This window comes from Struthio camelus, chromosome 17, assembly GCF_040807025.1.
Source record: "Struthio camelus isolate bStrCam1 chromosome 17, bStrCam1.hap1, whole genome shotgun sequence".
NCBI lineage: Eukaryota > Metazoa > Chordata > Aves > Struthioniformes > Struthionidae > Struthio > Struthio camelus.
Window position 1 is genome coordinate 12,257,796 of NC_090958.1, and position 27,253 is coordinate 12,285,048.

The 27,253-nt window shown below is 43.1% G+C and overlaps 1 protein-coding gene across 31 annotated transcripts in view; it reads right to left on the reverse strand.

Moving 5' to 3' along the window:
• Positions 1 to 27,253, reverse strand: part of FBRSL1 (fibrosin like 1) — a 560,551-nt gene that overhangs the window by 383,000 nt on the left and 150,298 nt on the right. For all 31 annotated transcript variants that reach the window (XM_068910781.1, XM_068910778.1, XM_068910761.1 and 28 more), the window contains exon 2: positions 22,259 to 22,459. In XM_068910781.1, the coding sequence (XP_068766882.1) occupies positions 22,259 to 22,459 (201 nt within the window). The remainder of the gene's footprint in view (positions 1 to 22,258; positions 22,460 to 27,253) is intronic.

Genomic DNA, 27,253 nt, shown 5'->3' on the forward strand with positions numbered 1-27,253 from the left:
ATAGCACAGCTGCACTGTGCTCAAGCTTAGGGAAGGAAGAAAACTATGTGGGGCTCACATCTGTGTAGCAACTATTAAGAAAACCCACCTGCTTTCATTCCACCAAAAAACTGACCTTCCTAGGCAGTTCACTGTCGCTGATGACATTAACCTTAGAAAACTCTCAGCATGTTTATTTTGCAAACAGCATTTTGCTTGAAAATTACAAAAGAATCAGAAGTGCCACTTGCTGCTAGACAACATTATAATGCAAACTGAAGCACAGCCATTGTGATAGGAGAATACGTTCATTATCTCAAGGCAGTTGGCAGTCTTCTGATATCTAGTAGATTTTCTCAAATCCCACTCCCTGGAGTCATGTGATATGAAAGCCTAAATTTTAATTCCTTTAAAAAAGCATTTTTCTGCAGCCCTCATAACTGCAGAGCTTGGAAATTAGTTACCTAAAGGGAGAGCATAAAGATTTCAAGATTTAATTTTGAAGTATCATTATTTTTAAGGCATTATTACAATTCTGAACGTTAGGTTTGAAAACTCTGAATAAATCAGCGTACACAACTTCTATTTCTTATCTCTATATCAAAACCTAAATTATACTTGGTTCAACATCTTAACACAATTTATTACTGCTTGCAAAATAAAGACACTGCCATTCTCACAAGCAGTGGGCCTAATTCCACGTTATAGCTGCATAACTGTGCCGACTTTCATATGGTTATTATTAACATTAGAATAATGTAACAATTATAATCAATAGATTCTTACATGAAATAATGGTCTTCGACCTGAAAATATCTCTGCACTTTACGGATTTCCACAAGGAACTGTTTAAATGTGAAAGAACCCAGCAGCATTCTTGAGAAATTTCCTTTCTAGAGGATGCGTTTTCCAAACAGGGTCACTTAGAAGAGTCTGTCACTTCTGAGAGAGGCAAAATTGGAGATGTCAAGTTGCACAGGAAGAAAAGGAGATGGTCACATCCTTTGAAGATCCATTAGCAAACAGAAAGGCAAAACAGGTTTAGCTATCGCTTGTTTTCCTCACACGTGGCTTATCCAAAGCGGCAGTAGGTCAGCAGAGAACAAAAAGGAAAACTGAAGAAACAAATGCAAGTTTTACTTTCTTTCAGGATGTTTGCATTTGGAAAGCCCTCCCTTCACGCTGAGGCTCCGCTTTTATGAAGCGTACTGCATATCCGTGCGTGCTTACTGACAAACAGGGAGAACGAAGAGAGCACCACCAAGTCTGCTTTCCTTCTCCCCTAAACAGTTTGCCTAACACCACCGATACAGCCACAGCCCTTTCAGGCCTGCTGAAACTAATTAGACCTGCACAGTTAAAAAGGAATACGTTATGGGGGGGGGGAGGGGGGAATTGCCCTCTGTACCCACTAGCACAAATGCACAGGAGCTAGTCGTTTAAGTCTTCCGTTACATAGGTATTTATCTTCGTGCTCAGAAGTCCAATATTCCTCAGTTTAATCTCTCTTCTTTTATGCTTCACAGAAGTTGTACAAGATCATTTACATAGAGATCTGACATATGTATATATACAATTCAAAAAACTGGAAGAGCCAAACATTTCAAAGGATCAGCAATCGATATACACAGCCCCCCACGTCCTATCAAACCACAAGCAGACACAGGCAAAAACCATCAAACGCACGTTAGGAGACACTCTGCGTTTCACATCTCTGACATTGCAGGCAAAACATTAGAAGGCAGAGCCGAAAACAGAGGAATAGAGGCCAGATCCCCCAGTAACGTAAGCTATGCAAGCATCTCCTCTGCCTGCAGGCTGGCTCATCTAATGCAATACCAGCAGCAATCAGATGTGCAGGGCGACTGGGGAAGCGAGGCAAGCACCCTCGGGGTAAGGCGAGGGCAGCGCGCAGGGAGCGGAGGCGTGCAGACGCACCCTTCGAAGCCCAGACGAGGGACAGGGGCAGCCAGGACAGACCAAAACCCCTACTACTAGCAGTCTGACTTCAGCCCGTTCACAGGGCTGGAAGGTCACCAGCTGTCCCTGGCTACCAACCACTGGCCCAGCACTGGGCGACCCAAGGCAAAAGACAAGTGCAAAACCCCCACGCAAACGCAGCAAGATGCTCTGAAGACCTTGTGTTCAAGCATATTCAAGATAGCATTCAAGCTTGATTTTACAATGTTAACTGGGTCCAGAGCATGGCACAGACTGCCATTTCTACTGAGGCAGGCCTCGTTCAGAGCCTGGACCTTGGCTCACAAAGATATGTATGTATGTATGTATGTATAAAGAGAAAATTTTAAATCTGAAACATAAGACTTAATAGCTGCATTTCAGGTCTTTTCTGACCGAGTCTTTGCAAGTCAAATTCCTGCTACTAGCACAGAACAGTGCGCTATCCAAGCTTCTCATCAATATTGGTATACCTAGTGGTCACAAAATGTCATTCTTACAATTGTGTGTGCAATAGGAAGTTATTACAACTATTTTCAGACATGAAGTAGGAAGGAGCAAAGATCTTAAATAACTTGCCAATGGTCTTAGGCGGATTTATAGATGACCCCTTGTCTTTTTACCCCACTCGTGCACTGTAATCAAGAAACCATCCTTCTTCCTTGTATGATTGTGAAAATACCTACAGGGGATTTTTCTGCAGCATAAATCACAGATGAAACATTTCTTTCCAGTGGAAAGACCCCACAAACACAACTACATAAAAAATACTAGCTTCTAGTCTTTTGAAAAAAAAAATCTCGTTTATGGGTATTTTAGCCATTTACTTACAGTAGTAAGACATACACTAAATCCATGCATTAGAGCCAAATGACTTTAAGGAGAAAAACAACACATGCTATTCAAAACGCCTGCCTCAAAATTAGAGATAATATAATTTCAATTTGGCAAACTAAATGCTAGAACTATAGAAGTTGAGCAGAACCTTTCTTAATTTCTTTCCATTACCCAAAATTTCCTCCCCCCTTCATTCCTTCTCCTTTATATACAACCTCAAGTTGTCTGTGCTAATAGCCCAGAGAGCTGTAAATTCTCAGGGAAAGTCCCACAAAAAAATTCGATCAAATACCCTAGATAATACACTGCACTTCTTGTTTGGATTTATACCGAGCTTCTATCCATTCTCTTTTCTGAAGGTTTTACTACACCAAAGAGGTTCACAATGCAGTATGTGACAGCAAGCGTAAGTTAATAAAAGATAGTTAACTTTTTAAAGTATATATGCAAATACAAAATATTCTGGACAAGTAACAAACACGGACCTTTCTCCTCAAGGAAAGGGCTCTGCCAGAGCAGTCTCTGAAGATAAGCCCTTGCTTAGGCTCTCAAGAACTATCATATATTGGTGTTAGCAGCTTAAATTCATTTTAATGCTCAAGTAGCTCATAAGAAGCATCATGAAGGGTAATTGATCAATACAAACACACCAGACACCCTATAAACACCATCTCATCTCAAACAAACACTTACCTCTCATACAAAATACAAGTTCTAAACATATGTATACGCTGTGTGTGTCTAGCTAATATCACCTTTGCCCCGAAATAGGCTCATCTACTGTATGCAAACGTGCAACAACAAGCAAATCTGGTGAAGTCTCTGGTACTACCTACTCAAAGAAATAGATTCCTATGAGCCATAACACGCTAGAAGAAAAAAATAAAGCAATGTGCCCACTTCATCTTAAAAAATGCCCATCTCCAGAAGTGCCTCTTGCAGGGTCGCTGAGCAGCAGCTCCCAAACGCCTGGCAGAGGGCAGCGTTTGGGGCTCCTGGGCAGAGCACACGTAGCCCAGAGCTCACGAAAGCTTTGCAGGTGAGAGATAAGCAATACCATGTATTTCACTCTGATGCAGGTTATGAGCCAGGGAAAAGCAAGCTTAAAGGGTGAATGGCTTCTTTTGGCATTAGCTGCAACCTCTGTATAGTGTCCAAAGAAAGCAGACAGTGAGGTCAAGCTACGGTATGGGAATTCTATACTCAATTAAAAAAAATCTGTTCTTTAAGCTTTGAGTCAGAAAAATTCAATGTGGATGACCACTTATTGAAAGGGTCATCATCCAACAGAGAGAAAATTGCTAAAGCAACAAAGAGTCCAGAAGTACTCCTCAGTTTATAGAAACCACAGAGAAGGGCAAATTCTAAATCTATCTCCTAGTATTAATCGCATTTGCCTCCAAAAATCAATTTTTCCAGTGGAAACCGCATCACGAAGGCACAGTCAAGTGCTTTCTTCCCTGAAATCTGAGCTCAAATCATAAAACAAAACTATTGTTTTATGGCTGCACACTGACATTTAAATATTTCTCTAGCACTGCAATCAGAGATCAAATACTGCACTGACAAGCAGGCAGAGCAACGTGGGCTTTCCCCCCAAGCTGTTTTTTCATAGTTTTCCTCAAGGGAGTAGGTTTACGTTTTACTGCACTCTAGGTGACTGCACTGTATGTTTGCATCTCTTCGGCTGTTTAGAGCTAGAGCTGAGGAAGGGCTTTTACAGGCGATTTTGCAGACAGAGCAAGTAGCCATTACACTTTGAGGACTAACTCCGATCTTCATGCAGGTTCACAAGACATGCAATGTCAGAGGAGACAGACTAACTCATGAACTTGCAAACTTATCTGAGCAGAATTTTCAACCCAGGAGAAGGAACGATCAGAGCGTAACATGGTGCTAGTCTTGCCCACTCACTCTGGTACCAAGAGCATCAGAGCAAAGCTTGAACAGGCTCTTCACTTGCGTGAGGATGGAAAAGTGACTTTTTACGCCTTAAATTACTCCCTGCAAAACAAAGCCGGCTCACCTAGTCTTGCGGCAGAATGTCCCACTGCCATGTGGATAAAAACCTTTGAGGTCTAAATGCAGATATTCCTCCTCCACAAGTCCAACTTTCTGCAACTAATGTTTCCATTTGTGATATTTGTTCTTTACGCATCCCAAAGTTACATTCTTCTTCTCCTCGTTTGCTCTTGTTGGTGCTCCCAAAGCAAGGAATTTGGTTTGCTAATTACTGTAATCAGGGGAGATGGGGAACATGAGACAGATATTAAAAAAAATTTTACAAGCTGGGTTTTCTTGGCACTTTACCCTTTTGATACATTCCTATTGTAAGCTCAACACTGAACAGCACTCAACTGCCTCAGTTTGGAGTAGGGAGAAATTAATTGCAATCTAATAGGATTCAAATTGGTACAAGGGATCCCATCATTACGGGACAAGAAAGAGTAGAACTGCAGTACATTAGCTGGTTAGCAAAGGGCTTCGGTCAATGCAGTGGAACAGGCGACGCTATCGCTGAGGCATGATGAATTGATACCTCAATAATTGTAATTTATCAGTCAGTGGTGCTGAACTAGCGTATGAACCAGGTGGAAACGGACTAAACCGAAACAGCGTTTGTGGAAGAAATGATATTCCCTTTGCAAGGCCTAACTCGAAATAACGCTACACTGATGGGAAGATATGTCACAGCTTAATTCAAGCAGCAGTTATGTGTACCAGAGGATGAAAGTGTAAATCAGCAGCAGACTGGGAAACAGAAGGCTTCTGGTTTCAAATGTCAGTGGAGCTGCTCCCTCACTGTGCAACCTTTGACAAGTCACTTGACCTCCTGGTGCTTCAATCAAGACAGCTACAGCACTGGGTAAGAAGCAAGATCCCATCGTAAGCCGTATTTTCCCTCTGAGCTTAGATCTTAGGTAAACCACAACCCCTACCTCCCTGAACTTGAAAATAGGTGTCTGAAATATTAAATGAGACTGGCCTGTGGATAAAGTCACGTGTGACAAACAGGCTTTATATAATGAATTACGGTTAAACAGTGAGAGTAAACTTGACAGACATGCACATGTATGCACATTCACACAAAGTCTAACTGTCCCACTTCCACATGAGCAGCTCCCAGGGAACATCTGTAAAGCAAAATGAAGGCTCAGTTGTAGCACGGATGAATGCACCTGCAGTGGTTTTCTTCCAGGTAGCACATAGGCAGGGCAGCAGAGATCAAGGCAGCAGACATTAACAAGCTGCAGTCCCAGTGGGCTTACGTTCCTGCTCCTCCTCTGCACTGAAGCCTGTACTGCTAAATATTCACAACTTATTCTTAAATTAAGCAGTCATTCGTAAGGCTACTAATGCTACACACCCGTCCTATTTTGCTGGCTAGACAAAATTTTAGAATTTGGCATATTCTCCAGTTAACTTCAGAAAACAGAGCATAACCCAGCCAACACTGGACGTGTCAACACAACTCACTGACAGCTGCTATTCCCTTCCCTTCTTCTGCTAGGGAAAGTCTTTTCAGATGTCAAATCCCCTTAAACACAGACCTACCACTCCCACAACTAGCCAGACCTTAACAATTCCCTTTTGCCTCTCCCCATCTGAGGTTGGTGAGAGAAAAGTGAAGGTCTCCTAGGCAGACACTTGAGGGAGGATCAGAAGATGACATCGAGATGAAGGTCTAGGTCTCCGAGTGAAGTACGGTACGTAAACAAATCCCACTGCTGGGAAGAATAAAAGGAATGTATTCACACTGAATTGCAGAAAATGTTTTTCTTGGCAAGTCAGGCCTTTGACAGCCCTTGTTAGTCCATTGCAATCAGCTTTATGTACATATCATACTCTAGGCTGCATAACCAAGTGGAGCAATTTCAGAGTAATAGATACCTGAGCCCTTTCTCAAGCATGCATAAGTGGATCTACTCCTTCCTAAAGCTTCCCAAGAAGCCAGTTACTAAAGACAGAAAAACCACAAAATTATACAGTCAGAATATTTCTAACCAGCTCTTCACCCTAGAAGACCTTTGGAGGGTTTATAATTAAGAAAAAGAAAATGCTTAGCCTGGAAAACTGGCCCAGTAAGTTTGCTATCAAAATGCTTTCCGAGGTTTGTACTGCAGAAACACCCTCAGCATTCACACCTAGTTCCCAATCATGAGATGATGATTAATACCAGCATTAGATCATCCCCAGCAATTGCTGCAGCTTTCTGCAACGTTCTTTGTAGCTTGAATTATTGAAGGGTGCTCAGCACCTCTGAGCAAGCTCTTGGAAACAGAACCTGGCACCCACTCTGAACACCTGATGTGACACATTCACACAGCATGATGCAGGAATACTAGCATGGCCATACTGACTTCACCGAAGTCCTCCATCTGAACTAGTTCGTTGTGCTTTGGGTCACCACTGTGCTAACGTGGCAGGGCTGTTTCCAAATCTAGGTCTCTGTGGGATGTTCTACTCCATGGTAAAACCAGCCCCTTAAATCCTTCTAGCAAGGCTGTGACTCCAGCAGCAATGAACTCCTCCCTTCCTTCTCTAGGCTGAAGAAATTGCCTTGTATTTTCCTGTATGGTAATAAAATAATCATGAAGTCCCCCAGTACTTTTCTTCTGCATATCCGAAGCACTTAACAAAGGAAGCGAATATTATTATCTCCATGTTACAGATAAGCAAACAGACAAAGGATAGCTAAGTGATTTACCCAGTCGCCCAACAATCTAGAGGCAGAACGTGGTAGCATACATCCTTTAACCTCAGCAACTCTGCCAATTAGCACTGCTGGCAAGAATACAGCTTCTCCTCCTCTCCCAGACTGAATTATTTTTTGAGGAGGAGGAAAAGGGAAGCATGAGGGTTTTAAAATTACATGTCTGCAGTATCTGGAAGCAGAGGAAGAAAAAATTAAAAAAAATCTTAGATACGAGCTGTCACTGTGCTAGAGATCAAGATTTCTATCCAATTTATAAATAAATATATCACATAAAAGTTAGTTCCTTATGGAGTGACTGGAATGACTATCACGTGAAAGCTGGTATTTGAGAGTGAAGACAATCGTATCACATGGTTAGAGTTCTCTTTTAACAGATGTAGTTTAGCGCTGGAAACATCTGATATTTTGGAAGGTAGAAGGAAAAGATGGACTTTTACCGATTACACCCTAATCCTATTAGGCCAAGCTACTATCAATACTTACCGGCAATTAACTAACATCTCCTTTGTGTAGTTGCATTAACAGTCACAAAAGGACTAAAACCCCCTTCAGACTAAGGCATTTTAGCAGATACCTCTTAAACAATTACAGCACAACTCCATGGATCTCTGCACTGCAGGAAACACCTGATCAATGCAAGTCACATGAGTTGCTGATTACTACCAAAAAAGTCTCACAAACTTTTCTACGTTCTGCTAATGCATGCAACTAAAGCAGTAGCAATTTATGTCATCACCAATGTGAGTTCAAGCTAGTCAGCCAAAATAAATAAATAATAATCATTAGGAAAATAAGCACATAATGCCACAGAAGGAAGCCTCTCAAATGATCAGAAATCCTATTTCAAGTCCCAGTAATGGAGCATAACACACATCTTGCAACAGCTTGCACATTTTTCTTGCCTGGATCTATCAAAACACAAGGAACGCACTTACTCTAGTAAAAGGCATCAGAACGCAGCAACAGAGATAAGGGAATAGGTCTTCAAAACTGGTAAGTGGGATTTATGTAAATGCTTGAACGAATGAGGAGCGCACCATACCAAGAAGTCATTGGGATTTAGCCTCTCAGCTAACTTCAGTCCTGGTGGGGATAGTTTCTTTCAATGCAAATTAAAAAAAGATGTTCCTAGAAGACATGTGAGTAATTTTTTGGGGTTTGTTTTTTTTTGTTAAAAAAAAAAAAAACCACTTTCACAAGTCCCTAAGAGTTCCCACTTAGGCACCCTACTCTTCCAACCCTAATCAATCAGATGATTCTAAAAAACATCCAGCATCTGCCATTCCAAGCTCTTTAGGACCAAAAAACCTAGTGTGCCCAAACGCTTGCCTTCCAGTTAAAGGCAGAGCTACCAAATTACAAGTTTCTAGGGTCTACATCACTATTAATTTCCTGATCTAAATCACACTTTCTTTTTCATTTTGCAATTGAAATAGCCTTCCATACATCCAGTTTTTCCTCTGCTCTCAGTTTCAATAAACAAAAACAACCAGGTATTTGTCAAATTCTCATACAACCAATTCCATAACTCATTTTGCCTTTGGCTTTGCCTTAGGCTTAAACCTATTTGAGGCGACTCAAGGTTGCAAGACAACATTTCAGTTCCTAGTATATAACACACACACACAAACACAAAACCCCACACAATACACCGCTTTTTCTCTGGGACAATGTAGACTCTTTATTACATCTGCTATTACAACGTGCCTATAACAATGTTCTCTAACAAGCAGCCCTAGGGTCAAATGTGTCCCTTGATCAATTTACTAGAGGTCCCTGGTGCTGCTGCTGTGGGTAGACTGTCTGGGGGAGGGGAGAAAAATCCCTTTATTCCTCTGCTCCACTGGAAGGGGGAAAAGAAAAAGCTATCACAAAAACATTTTTCTTCTCCCTCTGCTTTTGATAATTCGGGTAAACAGGGAGGGACTATCTAGCTGAAAAGGACTGTAACGGACCAGTGTTTGTACAGGCATATAAAAACATACCGTGTATTTACCACACTACCCACTGCATAAGGATCATTCAGAAGAAGGTTGAGGGGATAGGCAAGATGTCTTAGCAAAACATCTGCAAGGCTATTTTGCATGATGACAAATACAAGATACTCTAGACGTCGTCTGGTTGTATTTATGCAACACTTCAACAATTCAGTACACTACTACAGTCTGACTAGCAGCAACACTAATTCAGAGACACCCCTAGCAGTTTAACCATGTCAACCTACTCTTAGCTTGTCAGTTTGATCAACTCTGACGGTTGATCTATTTTTGTTCATCAGATCATTATCCACCAATAAGCAATGCCTATACCGAGAAAAGCACGTTGCACTTGATCCTAGCAGACTTGCTACAGAAATTGCTTCCAGTTTGCATTCAAACAGCAGGGAGGGAGTTAACCTCACAGGCCAAAATGGTTGAGTACCAGTCTTACTCATGTCTGAATGCATGACTTCTGTTTCATATGTTGTGATTTATTTTCAGCTCCACATGTGGGTTTTAGTAACGTGCTCAACTGACGTTAACGGGAGCTGCCCTACGAAGCCCCGCAACTGGGAGCTGGACTGCGAGCCTGCCTCCAGCTCTCAGCAGAAGACACAGCACTCCTGGGACTGTCTGCTTATTTGCTATGCACTGATTCCCGTCACTTCTGACTAAAATATAATTCCTGCAAACACAGGACGAGCAGCCCCTTTAAAAGACGCACTCCCCCCCCCCCCCACGAAAAGAAAGACTGCCCTTTGCAAATGACCTGTAATGGTCTAAATAAAGACTGAGCTGTTCCTTACTCATGCATAACTTCATTGCTTCTGTTCCCTCCACACCCTGCCCAGTTGGCATAATTTGCAGAAGGGTTTTGGCACGGACAATTGAAACACCCACATGCTGCCTGAACTAAAAAGCTTGATCCTCAAGTCCCTTTCTTCCTGAGCGATAGCTAAATAAGACTCTTATTTTGATAACACGGACCCTTGCCTGAGCTGTAGGTTTCAGCCCATGAGGACTGGACTCCAACCACGTTCCCAGATTAGGACAACTACAGTCTACACCATCTTACCCCAAATAACGGCTAGGCTTAACACCTGACAAAACTTCAATCTTTAAAAGGCTGGAATAAAACTCTGTATAACTTAACAGACTCCACCTCTAAAACTAGGACTCACACTATAATTAGCACACACCTTGGTGCTGTTCAAAACCAGCACATAAACAAGGAACGAGCGTGGGCCACCAGAAACAGTCACAAGCCGCTTAACAGGGCATGCGCTGCCCACTGCTGCAACATGCCGTGGAAGGATTTAAATCCATCTTTCCCTTTAAGCACAGACAGCACAACCACCGAGGACGATATGACAGTGACAAAGGAGGGCTGAAATTCAGCCCCAAATTGTTATTCCCCTCAGCTAGGCGGTTATGCACAAGAAGCACTGCTTGTAAACACTTCTTTGTCAAACACGCAATTACAAGCTGCTTCATGAACAAAATGAGTCAGTCACAAGGAAAGCAAGAGACGAAAATGGGGAAGAAACACAAAACAGCATGCAGCCGTTAGGCCATCACGCCCCCGGTAAGCGTTGGGGACCAGGCTGTTCACCACGGAGCGGAGAGAGCCTGGACACGTGCCGAGAAAACCCTGCGACTTCGGCTTTACTGAATGGGGTTCAGGCTCGGTGGATCTACTCTTTGTTCCCTTCCATGGCAGAGGGGGAGTAGAGAGGTTATTTCCTATGTGGTAAGCAAAGCATAACTATTTTTTTTTTTTAACTATTGTTTTTGGCAGTATGCACCTGGAAGAAACATAATATACCTACAAAACGAGGAGCAAGTTAAAAACCTTCAGTTCAGACGCAAAACTAGTGACACGGCTGTGTTCCTTCATGTCATCCCCGTTTACCTTCATACGTTGAAATTGCTCCACATCAGCTGAAAAATAACCAATGAGCACACTTTTTTTATAAAATTAAATTTGCTGATATACTTGACCAGCTGAACCCCATCTTCCCTCCGAAAGAACTGAAAGACTTCAGCTCCAAATAGATACCTACGACTGACACCACAGCAAATAAACATCATGTTAAATATTGCCCAGTAACCACTTGAAACTTTTGAGAGCTAAGAGACAGACAATTTTATGAGATCCAGCACCACCTTCCAGGAGGCTGCAATATTACAGCTCAGAAGGCTATTCATCACCGAGCTGTTATTCTAGCTGCTCTGGATCGTATCCACTGCTTGATCCATTACTTAGCCCTTGGATTCTTTTAGTAATATTATTCCAGCGGATGAAGTTTCCCTTGGAAAAGGTTTTTCCTTGTTCTTACAATTCAGCATCAATGAGTCAAGAAGTGTCGTAAGAGGAGACGTTAGCGACTGCAAAACAGAGCCCATTACTATCCTTCAACTTTAAACTTGCACTGGATCTGCAGCAGCTGAAGGAAGAATCTCACCAGTGCTCCTTTCCCTAGAGCCTAAATCAAAGTCTTGAACAAGAAGGAAGTGGAATGTGGAAGGAAGGGTGAAGCTGAAAGATTTGTTTTTAGACTAAATAAACCGCATATATTTAACTAAATCATTCACTTCAGACACTAACTTTCAGAATCCAGCAGCTAACCATATAATACTTTGCTTTGTCATCTGAAAAACCCCAACTGCAAAGAAAAAGAAAAGGAGAGAGAGAGAGAGAGAGAGAGAGAGAGAGAGAGAGTGTGTACACAAGTGCGCTACCAGAGGTGGGGGGGGTGGGGGGGCCAGGGGTAAGCTTTTTCATATAAGGATAATAGAGTTTATATGTTGATGGTCTAAACATAGTATTTGAAATATTCGCCTTGGTGGGATTCTTTTTTTTTTTTTTTTTTTTTTTTTTAGGAAATTAATTGTAAGGTTCAACTCCAGAAAAATTTGAGCATCAATTTACAATATTATTAGAAGAAAAATTTACATACAGACAAGGCACATTCCAGCTCTGAGTTAAAAGCACATACATACCTGACTACCCCTTAGGGCTCCCTGAACCAGTAAGCTTGGAAGAGCTTTAAATCTATTCTAAATCCCTACTCTAGAGGAAATAGCAAGGATTTCACATACTGACTTTGCCAGATCAATAGTGTGATGGCATTCACCCGAATAGCTACTAGTAACCTTGCTTGAAGGACTAAAAGGGGAAAAAAATAAGCACTTACGTTACCTAAGAGATGTCTTCAGACCAAACACATGCTTACTCAGGCTGTGTATATTCTCACGTAAACCATCAATCAGCCGGAAGTATGGAAATTAGCTCCGTTAAGAACCCACACAGAAAAGAGAGAGGGGGACGCTGGTAAGACCGCTCGAGGACAGCAACTGCGTGATAGAAAACAGCAGCATCTTTGATATGCTTCCACGAGGAAAGCCAAGTGAGCTGGCCCAGCGTCATAAAAGACTTGAGGCAAAAACTGGCAATTGTCAAAGCGCTCTCCTGCTGCAGCTCCTGACGCACCGTTTCCAGCCGGCCTTGCCGAAATGGAGATCCCTGGGCAGCAGTAAGCAAGGGCAAGCCCTACACGCTCAAAGTAACACTGAAAGACATTTAATTCTGCCTCAACAATGACAGAAACTGGAATGTCATTTTTCTGACTGTTCCTCAGGTTCAAAACAGAGCAGGGCAGATGGTTTAATTACTATACTGATAAGCATGCTAGAGAGTCTTGTCTGCCTGCATTGACTCTACTCGTTTCACATCAGAAAGGACTCAGAGATCGTCCCGCAGCCCAGGGACGTGCACACCAGCAACCGTACCCAGCCTGCTGCCCTTCCAAGGTTTTACTGCAGACGTTTGGTGTGAGCCCAAGAAGAACAGAGGCTACAATTAGGTAGAGTGCAGACCCCTGTGCAAAGCTAGCTAAAAATGTTAGGCAGCTAGTGGTTAAATCAAGGTGGAATAATCTTTTAGACATTTCTTGTCCAAACTGGCTGCTTCCAGGTTCTAGCCTCTTCTGGGCATCTGCGTTAGGGCCAGGACAAAGGGCTCTGCACACTCATGGGGCACCTGGACCATGCCCATGTCTCAGTCACAAAGAGATGCACTCCAGAGAAACAACGCCAGCCTCCATCCAAGGCTCTGGAGCTCTTTAAGCAGCGCACAGCACCAGAAGTGGCCAGAGAATGAGAACTACTCACTCTACCGCATTTCTCCGCTCTTTTCAATTTGCTGAAATCATGAGATTAAACAGAAGTACTCTGTCTTCGTCCCTATCTTCTCCAAAAGCAAATATACAAATAAAACAACAAAAAAAAAATTGAGAGGAAGGAAGGGGGAAGAGAAAGAGGACTTTTTGCATTGTGTCAACCAATTAAATTCAGAGAAAAAGATACAAGCAGTTATAGTTTTCTGTAAATTACTTCATGTAATTAAATCCACTTCGCTAAATTACAAACCACTTAGCTCTTCTTTTATAACAATGTAACCAATGACCACCAACAACCTTTTCTTTTTAAAGAGTCTACTGCCACATAAGTTGTTAGCAACAAAATTCCTTTTTATTTCTTCATTTCAAAAGAAGCCATTGTAATGAGATTCGTTCACAGCTACTTAGAGAACATCACTGAGAAAAGAGGATTGCTTTGTTTCCCCTTATACTGCTCCAGAGTCCAAGGCTATATTTAACCAAATGTGACCTGAGGTCCTTATCAGTCATCTAATCATAGAGAAGTTAAAGGTGACCTGCAAGAGTTTAAACACGCGAAGCGTATGGCCAGCCTAATTCTTCATACATACAACCTAACAACAGTCTTGCACCGCAGCACTGTGCTTACCTATCTTGCTTCCCATCGTTTGAATTCTCTGTGCTTTTTAAACTTTAAAATACCAGGAATGTTATGTGAAGTCTTCCCTGCTTGCTAGGGATGAGCCCTGAGAGATGAGAATTGGTCTGAGAAGCTTCCTCCAGACAGTCCCGTTTGCTGACGTCTGTGCATGTTTCCAGCTACTGAAGTCTGTTAAGCCATACTTTACTGGTTCTCTAGTTATTACACTTTTTCAGATGGGGAACTGAGACAGAGACGTAAGGCCCCCTAAGACGCTGTGGTTCAGCTCCACTGGAGGTGGCCTAAGAAGCACTAACAACGAAAGTGCACTGGTAACCACCAGTGTTTTCATCTCTAGACCTGCTCTAACACATGTTAAAGCGCCAGCAGCCATCTGGAGGCCTGAATGCATTGCTGTTGCCCAAAGGCTGTTAAGTGGGAGACCTGAACTGGGACAGACAGCGGCAATTTCAGAGCACAGTAAAAGCAGGGACACAGAAGGGGAACCCAGTGCTGCAGGGGCTGGGTCTGAACGAAGCGAAGCTGACACCGACACCATGATACCATTGTAACGGCACATGATCCTTAAATAACAAAGCAAGGAGCAGAATCGTATGTCAAGACACCACCTCCGTCCCCATGGCTGCCCAACCTCCGCTTGTTAGGCCAGCAGTTCCCCCCCAACAAGGAGCAACACGTGGGACAGGTAAGGTGGGGAGGGTCCTGGTGGCCAGGCTCTGCCAGAGCCGGCACAGGCTGGGCTCCCTGGCTGGGGAGCGCAGAGGAGCTGCGTTCGGGCACAGCCGAGCGTCTCGGGAAGGCTCGCACAAGTCCTACAGAGAGCAGGAACGAGCAAAGCACGCAGAGCGCCAACAATCCCCAGTAAAGATCGGCCACACAGGAATGGGAACCACTGGCCCAGACAACTGAATAAATATTTCACTGCATCCAGTGAAATGAACAGAAAACCACTTTCTCCGAAATACAATACTTTCAGCAGCCAAAACACACTTTACATCACTCTGCTTAGAAAATAATATTTAAAGTGTAGTAAAATCCAGCATATGCTTCTGCTTCATGCTTCAATTTTATTCTAAAAGTAGTTGGATTTTTTCCCCAATGTTAATAAACACTGTCTCCTCAATTTATGTTTCAATAACAGAATTGCATAGGGTTTTGAGATGTATTTTCCAACTCAAATGAAGGCCTTCTGCTGTAGTTTCCGTGGGTTACAGGGTACCATTTTGCTCTACTCATCCTGAAGCACAATGAGCTACAGAGACCTGTCAAAAGTCGCTACACCGTCTCTCTCAAAGATGGCTGTATTCCAGTGATTAATCAAGTTACTTGGACTACAGCAATAGGGCAAACCTGAATTGTCTAAGATGCTTTAAAAGAAATACTGAACAAATCAAGCACACGGTCAAGTTCTCTTTCTCTTGCAGAGTAGACTCTGCAGCGACTCCAAGAATCTCTAAGAATTTTTGGATAAATTCAGCAAAACCCCCCAGTACTTCTTCATAATAGCAGGGGTTCATCCAGTATTTATTTACAACGGATTTTTCCTCCTCCTGCCACTGCTGCGCTATGCCCACTGCTTCCCCTGTACTTTGATGCAGAAAACAGAATACCAAGTGCCTAACCAGGACTTAGAGCAGATTTTTAAATTACTTCCTGACAGTGCAAACAGATTGCTATTGATTGAAATGAGCCTGATTTTAGGCCTCGGATTAGCAAACCTAATGACTAAATACCGTATTGCCCATTTCAGTGCTTTGCGCTGTTGCTCCCCAGTGGTTTTCGCAGGCAGCTGCGAACGCTCCGCGCTCGCAGATTGCCACGAGCAAGCGCGGGGAGGCCATCTGCGTCCGCTCAGCGCGGAGGAGGACCTCCTCGAACCCTGGCCTGGCCCCCCAGCCCCACCTCATTAAGAGCTTTGAGGCCAGCGAGCCCGTTCACGCGGGCAAGAGCGAGCACGCGCCGGAAAACGCTCGGCTGAACGAGAGCGCCCCACCTTCCCGGCCTGGGCCTCGGGAGCTTTTCTGGGCTGGAGCTAAAGGGAATCAAAGCACAAACGGCAGCAACCTTTCCAGGAGACCGGACTGGAGACTTCACGCAGATAACATGTTAACAGCCCGACTCTTCTAGCGATCATAAATGCCTACGTAAAACTAATTGGTGCAGAGCTTTTATGTCCAAATTGTAAATTCTTGTACTTACAGAGGTGGAAAATGGATCCTGTTTTTAAGCAGTACATGAAGAAACGTTTTCCTGATTAAAAGAAAAGGGACAGCTTTTCTCCCTTTGCTTTGTTGTGTAGTTTCAAAGAACATTTAAATAACAATATCTGCTAACAAAAAGAGGAACATCAATTAGAAACGAAAAGAAACTGGCTTGTATAATTTCAGTGTTCAAAAGCAGTGAAATGCAAACACCAAAAAAACACACACCAAACCAAACCAATCCCCAAAACCCACATTAAAGGCATCAATTGTTTAAACAGAAAAGTTAGCTGCCTAGAATTCATTTGCTTTTAATAGCCTGAGATACTGAAGGTAACAGAATAAAGGTACTCATATATACCTATATCCTAGACCCTGTTAAAAGCAGTTCAGCTTCCAAACGTTGTATTCTTATGACATGGAAGGGCAGGATCCAGACATCTCCTCTGGCCTTCAGATAAAGCTTCCAAAGGGTATTTTTTGGACTTATTCTGCTAGATAGTTGCTGAATCTCAACTGAGAAATGTGTAATTCAATTTCTGAACTCCTGTGTCACAAACACACGCTCTGCCTCCTGCCTTCCAGTGGCTTTAAAAGCACATCCAAGTAACGGATTTACCATTTATCATTATCCGGAAAAATACAAATAGAAATCAAGCAGCTACGCGCTCTTATTGCCCAACAGACCCATCATTAGCACTAGCAGCATGGTGCCAAAGGGATTATTCCACACAATATATTTTGTTAGCCAGATGAGTTTCTAGGAATGTTTCTCCGCGACTTGGACACAGCATTTCAGCACTACCAGCACACACTAAACAGGGTAGGGATTTCCAGTGCCAATAAATTTTCACCTGGACATCGGGAGAAACAGTGTGCATCCCGGATGGAAAATAGTTTAGAACCTGCCACCTTTGGCTCAGATCAACAGTACCCCAAAGTGGTATTCTCTGGGGGTGCGATATTCATTAATGGTGTCGGATAACAAGCTGATGAGCATCAGCGAAAAATAACATAAATAGGTAATCAAACATGTTAATTTAATTTAGTAGTTCCAGTCCAGCAAGAGCCACAGCAACAATAAACATTAATCATGGATAATGCTCAGCAGTCTAATGAAGGCTAAGGAAGGAATGAGATGCAGGAATTAACTCTGCTTTCCCTCCCTACAGGAGCTCTCTCAAAGACATGGAGATGCCACAGCTCCAGAGCAACAGGACAGCGATAGCCTTCTTACCCTTTCTTGCCATGCTCCAAAGCCAGCACGCCACTTCTGAGCACTAAATACAAGCTACACACCACTCTGTTCGCAGCAGCTTCCTTGAGATTCTTTCTCATCTCGGGTGATTTAAACAGTGGGTGAGAAAAGGAAGGAGGAGGTGTAAGACAATCATCTTCATGACAAATGACTATTTGCAGAACAGAGTGTTATTACAGCCACATTTAACATCTAAATATATTCACCACACTATGATGCTCCTGAGCTGACTAACCGCAGAGCTTGTGGTTAAGTCAACTTGAAGTATCAGCAACTCTCTCTCTATCGGCACCAGCTCTTTTCACAAGCAGGTCAGTCCACTTTCAACCTACATACAAAAATTGCAATGTGTCCTGAAGTGGGGGGGTGGAAGGGGGGGCGCACGGGAAATCAGGTCCACATCTGAATTGAGGGAGGTCACCACAGATGATTAGAGAGCAATCAGCAACTCAGAAAATGAACTCTGAAACAAAAAGCACACGACAGCTCAGCTAAGGGACAATTAACGAAAGACAGACTTGAAGTTCAAACAAGGGGCTCTCTAAAGTCTAGGAAAAGAATTACCCAGGGCAATACAAAGAAGTATAACTGGAACTAAGAGGTCCTCATCTCAACATCTACCTCTTATGTCATCTAACTGAATTATACACCCGACCATACAGGAAACCTTTGAAGGCGTGATGAGCTCCATGGCTTAATCCGTCCCTCCCAGCAGGCGCTGCCTGTAAGCACTGCGGGGATTCTTGACCGCCCAGCAGGGTCAAGTTGGCAATGACTCACTTCCCATCAAACGCTCCTGGGGTGGATGCCACTGTATGCTCTCATAACACTTTCTCGTTCCTTGACATACACATGACGTCTGTGAACGGTTTTGTTGCTTCCTACCAGACAGAAGCAGTTTCAAGTCAGCACCAGTTCCTATGCCCGTGCATTAAGGACAGACCCAAGTCCCGAAAAACCTTTGGCCAAAGGATGTATAACTATTCCAAATACCCTTTGGTGTCTCTCCTTGGCTACAGCTGGAAGCAAATGATTTAAATGATTTTTGTACACAGTCACGAGTAATAGGCTGGAAAGGCCAGATTAGCTCCGGCAACTCTCTTGCATGGCCCTGAGGTACAGAAGAACCAAATAATCAGGAGCCAATAGGAATCTGGATGTTTTGTCAAATGGAGTGAAGCATTAATCTAATTTTCTAAACAAAGCAGACAACCTGGCACTCAAATCAGCTTACCACTTTGCACCTCTCTACAAGGATTAGCAGAATGCCATAATTATAATGCCCAATTTGATTTATTAGAGGAGGCTGCACAGAAAAGATGACAATTCAGTAGCATGGTGAAGAGAAGCAATGAGAGTATAAGAAAGGCTTCAAATCGATCAGTAATTTCTAAGTAATATCTCAATATAGTTAGCATTAATTATAATAAGATTTCCAAATTAGGTGTAAACCTATGCTTAACAACCCTCAGATGCAAAAATCATCCCTAAAATTCCAGGAAACTTAATATCACAACCAATTTTTCTAGACAGCTTGGCAGCAAATGCCAAGATTCCAGGTGTGAACTTTGTGGTTATTCAAAAAAAAAAAAAAAAAAGGAAAAATTAAAGTTGTCTATATCGTTAGCATAATTACTTTGAACTAAGACTAATCTACTTTATCTAACTTGGATTTTGCTGCCACTTCATTGACCTTACAAGGCCTGAAACTCGTCTGGTTTCACAACTATATCAGCTAGGATAATGCAAAGTATTAAAAAAAAAAATCTACCTTTTCAATAAAAGATGAATTCTAAGTGTGACTTGTTTGAAGAGGCACAGTGTTTTAATGAGTCACTCATCATAGATTTTATTGCATACTCTTTGGGCACCTCCTCACTTTTTTTTAATACGTTTTTATACACCTCACTCTTTTTAAAATTTGTTACTACTTTTTCCAGGGGAAAAAAGAATAGATGAAAGAAAGATGAATTCAGGGTTTAGGGAACGTGCAAATATTCTGTTTAATCACTGATGGCAGCCAAACACTAGCCAGAAGAAACATATAACAACATCCTCATTTTTCAGAAGTGAAATCTAAAGAATCTAGGCATTTGGTAAACTGAGGCAGCAGAATATAATTACAAAAACTGGAATTTGGCCAGCATACCAAAAACTCTCGCCTCAAAAGTTCATAAAGAAGTGTCATGAATTCCTTAGCAGCCACAAATATTTGAAAATTAAGTTTTATGTTCATGTAGAAGATGTCAACATTAACAGCACTTTCCTCCTCCCGAGCAGGCTGAGGAACAGGTGCACCAGGAGCTCCAGAGAGGAGACCTCAGCAGCCTGGCTTCCTGCAGGACTGCCCTCCTGTGCTGCCTGGCAGACCTCGGCCACACAGCACCACTACAGTGATGCAAATACCTGGAAAAGCGCTGAACTTGCTGCAGCTGAAGTTTAAACTTACTGAGTTTAGACTGGATGGAACAACTCTCTAACTCTTGCAAAGACGGTATTTGCTGAAACCCAGCTTTCCTGCCACAGAGATGTTGGTGGCAAGAGAGGTCTAACGGCCTCCTGTGGAGCTCCTCATTCTCACGCTCACGCTGCACTACCGTCTGCTGCTTCAGCACGAGCCTCTGCAGGGTCACTCTGGGAACCAGGGCTGGAAACCGAGCCAGCATTATACGTACTTTGCAAGTGTTATTGGGTTGGTGTTTTGGGTTTTTCCACGTGAATAAAAAATAAAATCCCAACATCTTTACAAAGAGGCCAGAGCACCTAGTGAAGCAGAGAGCGACACAATCCTGGGATAAAAAGCAAGCAGGGTTGCCATTAGCCACTATTGCTCCTAAACATCTTATATCAAAGCCAAGGCCTTCTAGTAACATAGATGCTTAGCGGTTTGTGTTTTTTAAACGCAAGTAAGAAGGCTCTAGTTGCCCAAGCTTTCACTGAAATCAAAATTCAAATACACAACGTGCATTTATTTACCCATAAAAAGAAGTCACCTTAATTTGCACAAACTGAATATTCATACACAAACCTATTGTACCTGTATCCAAAAGGGGGAAGCGAAGCCCTATCACTTGACTATTAGCAAAAACAAACAAGAAACTTGATACATTTTAAGTATATATACTGACAATTGTAAAAACAAACCACTCAGTATCACTTTGGGGAGTTAGAAGAAAAAAAAAAAAAACCTGGCAGATGTCCTACTAGACATGTATGACTATATAATGGGCCACCTAAATGTCTGCAAGCAGTAACATCCTCACATAAGTTATTTGGAGTGAATTATTCCCATAGTATTTTTTAATCAAAAATGAAGAAAACAAAAGTTAGCTGATTCATTAACGAGAAGAACAATTAGCTGCTGGAAGACAGAGGCCATTAGAATTTCTAATGTACAATACGATGAGACCTTTTGAACAAAAATCTTACAATTCAGTCACAAAAGGTTGCACATGGTAGAGAAGTTATGCAGGGGGTTGCACCAGATTACCTTAACAATCCTTTCAAAGTCTATGAAAAAACACCAGTAACGGGCAATTTCAATCTTTTCTCGTCTAGAACACATACAGAACCATTTCCACAGTCCAGGAGATATGCTCTGGTTAAATCAGCTCTTTTCTGCACCATGCAGAATTAAAAAGTTAAGCTCAGAACAAACGCAAAAGGGTCAAGTAGCCCAGTCTTCCCACTGGCTGCCATTTGGCACCATGTTAACAGACAATTGGGAAAGTGTTTGTTCATAGATAGATGCTGCTGTGCCATGTGGACTTCAAACTGATGAATGAGCACTGAGTCACCAACAAATCTCCCTGCTGAGTAGCAGTAAGTGATAAATAGCCTGCCAGCCCAGAGTGCTTCTCCTCTGTCACCTCCCTGGCTCTGTACACACATCGTGGTTCAGGTGGGAGCCTCTGGAATTGTCCCCTCAGCATCACAATTTCTCATTTATTAAGGCTCTACCACATTTCAGAAGTGCAACGGGAACCCCCCTAAACTGCAACTTCCTCCAAACTGACTTTCCTCTTATAAAATTCTTGAGCGTTCTCCTCCTTCCCCGTATACTGTTTTGGGGGGCCCATGAACTTGATTCGTGAGATGGACACACTCACATTCGCAACTTTCAAGTGCACATTAACAATCAGGTCTTCCCTGAAGAAGGCTATGATCTGATTGAGGATTTCTATTTGTGCCTAAAACAGTAGGAGCCATAAATATGTTGTATGAATTACTGCACTCTCTCAAAGTTGCAGGATTCAAGGGAGGTCTGATCCTTCCTAAATCTTTCTACATGACTCAGCATACCTCCTCTTTCATTTTAACTTATAAAAACTTGCCTGCAATAAAGACTTTCCCCATTTGGCTAGAATTCATGCAAAAGACAGTCTTCTCCAGCACAAATTTCTAGAAAAGCCAGTTACATTAACAAGCCCGATCTACCAGCAGGACAACATTTTACAGTGGCCAATGCTACAATGCAGTCACTTCCAGTGAAAAATAATTGTCCTACCTGTTTGGACAGCTTCAAAGGGAGTTTCTTCTTCACCCGTTCTTTGCCTCGATCTGCCTCTCTCTCAGAGCTCCCAGCATCGTTATTATGGCCATTTTCACTTGGCTCAGCAGACACACAGTTTTCAGATTCTCGAGGTTTCTTTCCTGGATGCCTCTCCCATTTCTCCTTCCGCTCCTGAGGCTTTAGTGACATGTCCTTCTGTAAAGGAGGAAGCAAATTGTAAATTCTTTACGTTATTTGCAACCACTTTTAAGCATTAAACAATATAAATGTTGAATAAAAACACAAACAAAACAGCATGTTCTTTCCAGAGAGAACCCAAGATAAATAATTAGGCATGCACAATGCAAACAGTAATTTTAGATTAGATTACGATGAACACTCTCCAGGCTACGTGTTTGATTAATTCCAGAGATGCTGGAACTGGTTATGAAAATGAGTTTGCCTCAGATTAATTCCGGAGCCATACGTCAACAGCACCTGAACAAATCACCATCCTGAAGGAAAACCTTAACTCTGCTCACCCAAAACAGCTGTTTTATTTTCTTGTGGTTCCATCTTAGAAAGTAACATATCAGACCCCCCTCCTTACGCTTGACAGTTTAGTTCACAATAGCAATCGGATGGAGAAATACACTTGTAAAGGCTAGCGTGCACTCGATAAGCTAGCTAATACCAGTGATATCTAAACACACAACAGAGGTTGAATACTTCTAAATGATAAATGCCTTCCCTCAATCAAGGCTGTAACATATGACCTAAACACGACAGAAAAGCTGGTATGTCACATGATAATGATTAACATAGGTGGGGAGATGAGAGAAGGGAATTACTATTACTGGCATCTTAAAGAACTGAAGGCTCAACTCTTGGTGCAAATATACCAACCTTTCCCCGTACACACACCACACAGACAAGAAATAATATACCAAACCACTAAGATATTAGCTCACTGCAACCAGTTAAATTCTTCCCCATATCTTTTGTTAACTGCTCGAGGGTCAACACTGAATTCTTTCTGGAAGGATGTGCAGATTCTCCATCCTTATTACTTTTTCATTTGAAGTAACTGAATCAGATTAGGAGATACCTTAAAAGCACTGCTAATCATGACAGAACTTGCCAACTTCAGCCAGAGAAGTGTTTTTAAATGCCTAGTACACCCCTTCTGACTTGAACAATCAGATCATCATTATTCCTACCTGATGCGACTAAAGCTCGCAACGCAACTCAGTCAACGTTAACACACACACACGCACGCACACCTTCACTACTGCAAAAGAGCTTACGAAACCATTAGCTCTCTAGTCTCTCACAACCGAAAGTCCAACAAAAAAAGAAAGTTCGGAATTGAGATGAAATGCCCTGCTGATTGCTCTAGATTACTTCCTCCCCCGCTCTTTTAATTAGTGAATTGACTGCCTCGGGAGTGCAGCGTGCTGATTTCCCTTCAAATCACTCACTGCTTAGAGTTACCTTTCCTTGGGAAACAAGACGATGCACTGACATTTCAGGGCGGCACAGACACTGGAAGTTGAAACACGGTGATAAAAGAAATACAATCGTTTCCTATTCCATCCTAGGCCAAAAGACAATGATCCAGCACCCAGACGATCCCCACACAACTTGCACAGGGTTATCTGCGGCTGGCAAACTCCTGTTAAAGTACACATATATAGAGCAGGTTGCAAAAAATCCCCAAAGATGCAACCTCCTCCCCCACCCCCAAATTAAAATAAGTAGCACTGTCTCAGAGGCACAGAGCAAAACAGAATATAGTTCAGCTTGCCAAATCCATAATTAGTGAAAGAGCAAAGAAAATGATTGTCTGGCATTATTCTCTGTGAATGATAAAATGAGGAGCACCAATTAGTGTTTAGTTGCTTGCTTTGGTTTTTAGTTTTAAGATAATGCTCTAAAGCAGCGGTTTGAGATGACACTTAGAAAAGGTCACATTGTCCTATTTACAGTGAAGTTGCCGAGACAGATAGCATCAAAATGCTAAGCTCTAGTAACTAATCAGAAAGTAGTGCAATGGAAACGACATCTGCTAACAGATACTCAGCAAAAGATTAAAACAAGTCACCATAAACGTGCATTTCTTCATAAAGCCAGATGCAGCTGCAGCGTGATGGCAGACACATGGAAGATGCTGCCTCTACCACGGACCCCTGGTGATGGAGAAAGCAGGCAGTGGCACAGCGATACCACCACCTGGAAGCTCCAGCATATAACACCGCCGCTGGCTCAGCCTTTAAAGGTATCTTTAAAAGTAAATATTAAAGGCAGAAAACAACAGGTTGGGTTCTAATTCAAACTGGCTCTGTTCGTGCGTTAGGGAAAGTCTTCCCTCAGCACCCAGAGCACAGTCACTGCAGCTTTTGTAAGATTCACTGTCCCACACAATCAGTCGAGAAAGCTGTATTCTTCCCCCAACCGAATCATACAAAACTCCCTCCTTAGAAATTAATTTTTTATTCCCATTTTGTTTGGGGATGCAAGGTTTATCTCATCACTGAAGTTAATTCAAGGACTACAGTCATAACTGGATCCAAGCCAAGGAAATAACGCGTTCACTCGTAGTGCCACTTGCATCCAAGAACCTCGAGCGCTTTCCAAACAGCCGTGAATTAAGACCCCCCAGGCAGGTAGCTGAGGCGGCTGCTGGCCTGCGGCAGGGCGGCCGCTGCGGGAGGCATCTGCAGCGCCGGTCGGGAGGACCAGCTTTCTCAGTCCTGTCACAAGAAAAGCTCTTTCTTGGTCCTGTTCCCTCCGCTTCAGCAGAGGCGGCAGCTCGCAGGACTTCACCCTTGCTGGGATCGCAGGACAATGACCTCGGCTTCTACTTGCTGACAGCGGGTGACAGCCCGACTGCTTTCTAGGCTGCTAAAGGCAGACCTCTTCGCAGCCTCAGGCAGAGAGCAGGTGGGGGCTAATGGGGCTTCTGCTCCTGCCTCCTTTGTTCCCTTTTTATTTACTCTACAAAAAGAGCCTTGCAGCAATTGCTCTTTTACTAAAGTTTATGACCTCTAAGTTGGGGACCTCACTTAGAACAACAGCTTACTATTTTTGGATGTGCATCTGTGCTTGTGTGCAGGCAATTGCTGGAAAATTTAAGCGCATACAGAACATTCAGTACATCACGGCCGTGGAGAGCATTTAGTGATCTACCCGGACTTCAGTCCTGAAATTCCCACCTGCAGGTGATACTGGCTTTCTGACAAACAGCTCCACTGGAGCCTTCCTCCCGGACAAGTCCAGGCCAGCAGTTGCTTTTGCCACTCGCATATCATGTAAAACCTAGGACTTCACACAAAGACAATGCCTGAAGTCAGGCCACAAAGCTGGAAGGACCCTATATCCAGCCCTGGGGTTTCTGCCCAGTCTGGGAGACAAAAGCCCCAGCTGTTCGTAGATCCAGGCTCGTTCTCTTTTCTCAGTTCCCAGTCCATAGACTGCCAAATTTTGTTCCAGAACATGCAACCAAAACTATCGCTCCCTACAGCTTCCAGACGTGTCTCCTACCTGTCCTCACTTCAAAATCCTTCTCACACCTCCCAGGGCAGGCTCCAGCCTCTCCATCTGCAGTCCCTGTTCTGGCCGGGCTGCAGACTGAGTGCAGATGGTTCTCATGGGCTGCTCCTCGGTTACAGATAAAGAAAAATCGGGCCTTTTTTTTTTTTTTTTTTTTTAGAGCCTCTTTCCTGGCAGTTACTAAATGAAATATTCAGATTCTATCACCCATTTGCTTATTCGGATGTATAAATATCAAAGACCATATACATATCAGTTGAAAACGTAATTGCTGCACAGGTAGATATACCTGCTCCAATTTTACCTGAAATAACTTGCATACCAAGAGCTGCTGACATGCTGACAGACTCCAGCCTGGGCTGGCAACCCAAGTACGTAACCTAAATTCTACAGCAGATTTTTAGAGTCCATGATAAAATCTTAGTGAAGGCTTTTTCATTACTACTTTTGCCCAAGCTAGCCGAAGTTATGCAACTGCACCTCCGCTTGCAGCATAGCTAGCTGCACGTTAATTATCTGGCACATTCTTTCCTGCAAAGCTGCTTTTCTTCCTGCCACCAGTACCACAGCTGCAATCTCCAAAGGTGCTCAGGATGCACAGCACCGCTTACAAGTAATGCTATGAATAATGCAAGTCCACAGCCCTCAGCTTTGCAATGAGATCGTTCTTACCCCATTCGTACACCTAAAACGTCACACCAGGCACCTTCTGCACAACAAACTCCACGCTGTTTGATCAGGAAATAAGTCAGCCCTAAAGGATCCTGGTGCAGGGTCACATCCACTGCTATCGGCTGGCTGAAGTTACCGCTGCGTGTTTGCCCAGTTCAGCTCAAACTTAATCCTCTGAGTTTACACAGCTCTGAGATTTCAGAGAGCATGTAGGGGGAGGTTAGGGTTATAAATACCTTTCATACAGAGGGAACACTTAAAGAACCTAAAAAAAGTGCAAAACCACACAGCTAAAAAACAAAAAAAACAAAAAACACAAAAAAAATCTCAGGCGTGCTACTGGGGTGCTGAGGACAAAAATAACACCTACCATTAATAAAATAACTACCCTCAACTCTCGAGCACCAGTTAGAATAGCAGCCCCGGTGCAAACTCAAATCCCTTCCGACCCCCCGTCTCGATGGCACACGGGGAAACGCCGGGCCCAGACGGCAGGCCAAAGGCTGGTTACGTTCCACCGCTGCCAGACTGCCTCTGCTGACTTTAAAGGATTATATGGGCTGATTTCCCAGAAGAGAAACAGCCTCCAGCTTCTCGCTCCACAGCTAACTGACAGGCTCTTCGTTACAGCACTTATTCCTTAACTTGGGGAATATGAAGGGTCCCACTGAACAACAAAGGATCTGCTCCAAGGCTGGGGGGGGGGGGGGGGGGCCGCACACTACCCACAAAACCCTTCTCTCCAAAAACTCCTCCTGCTCTTCTGTCTCACTCTCTCAGTAAAAT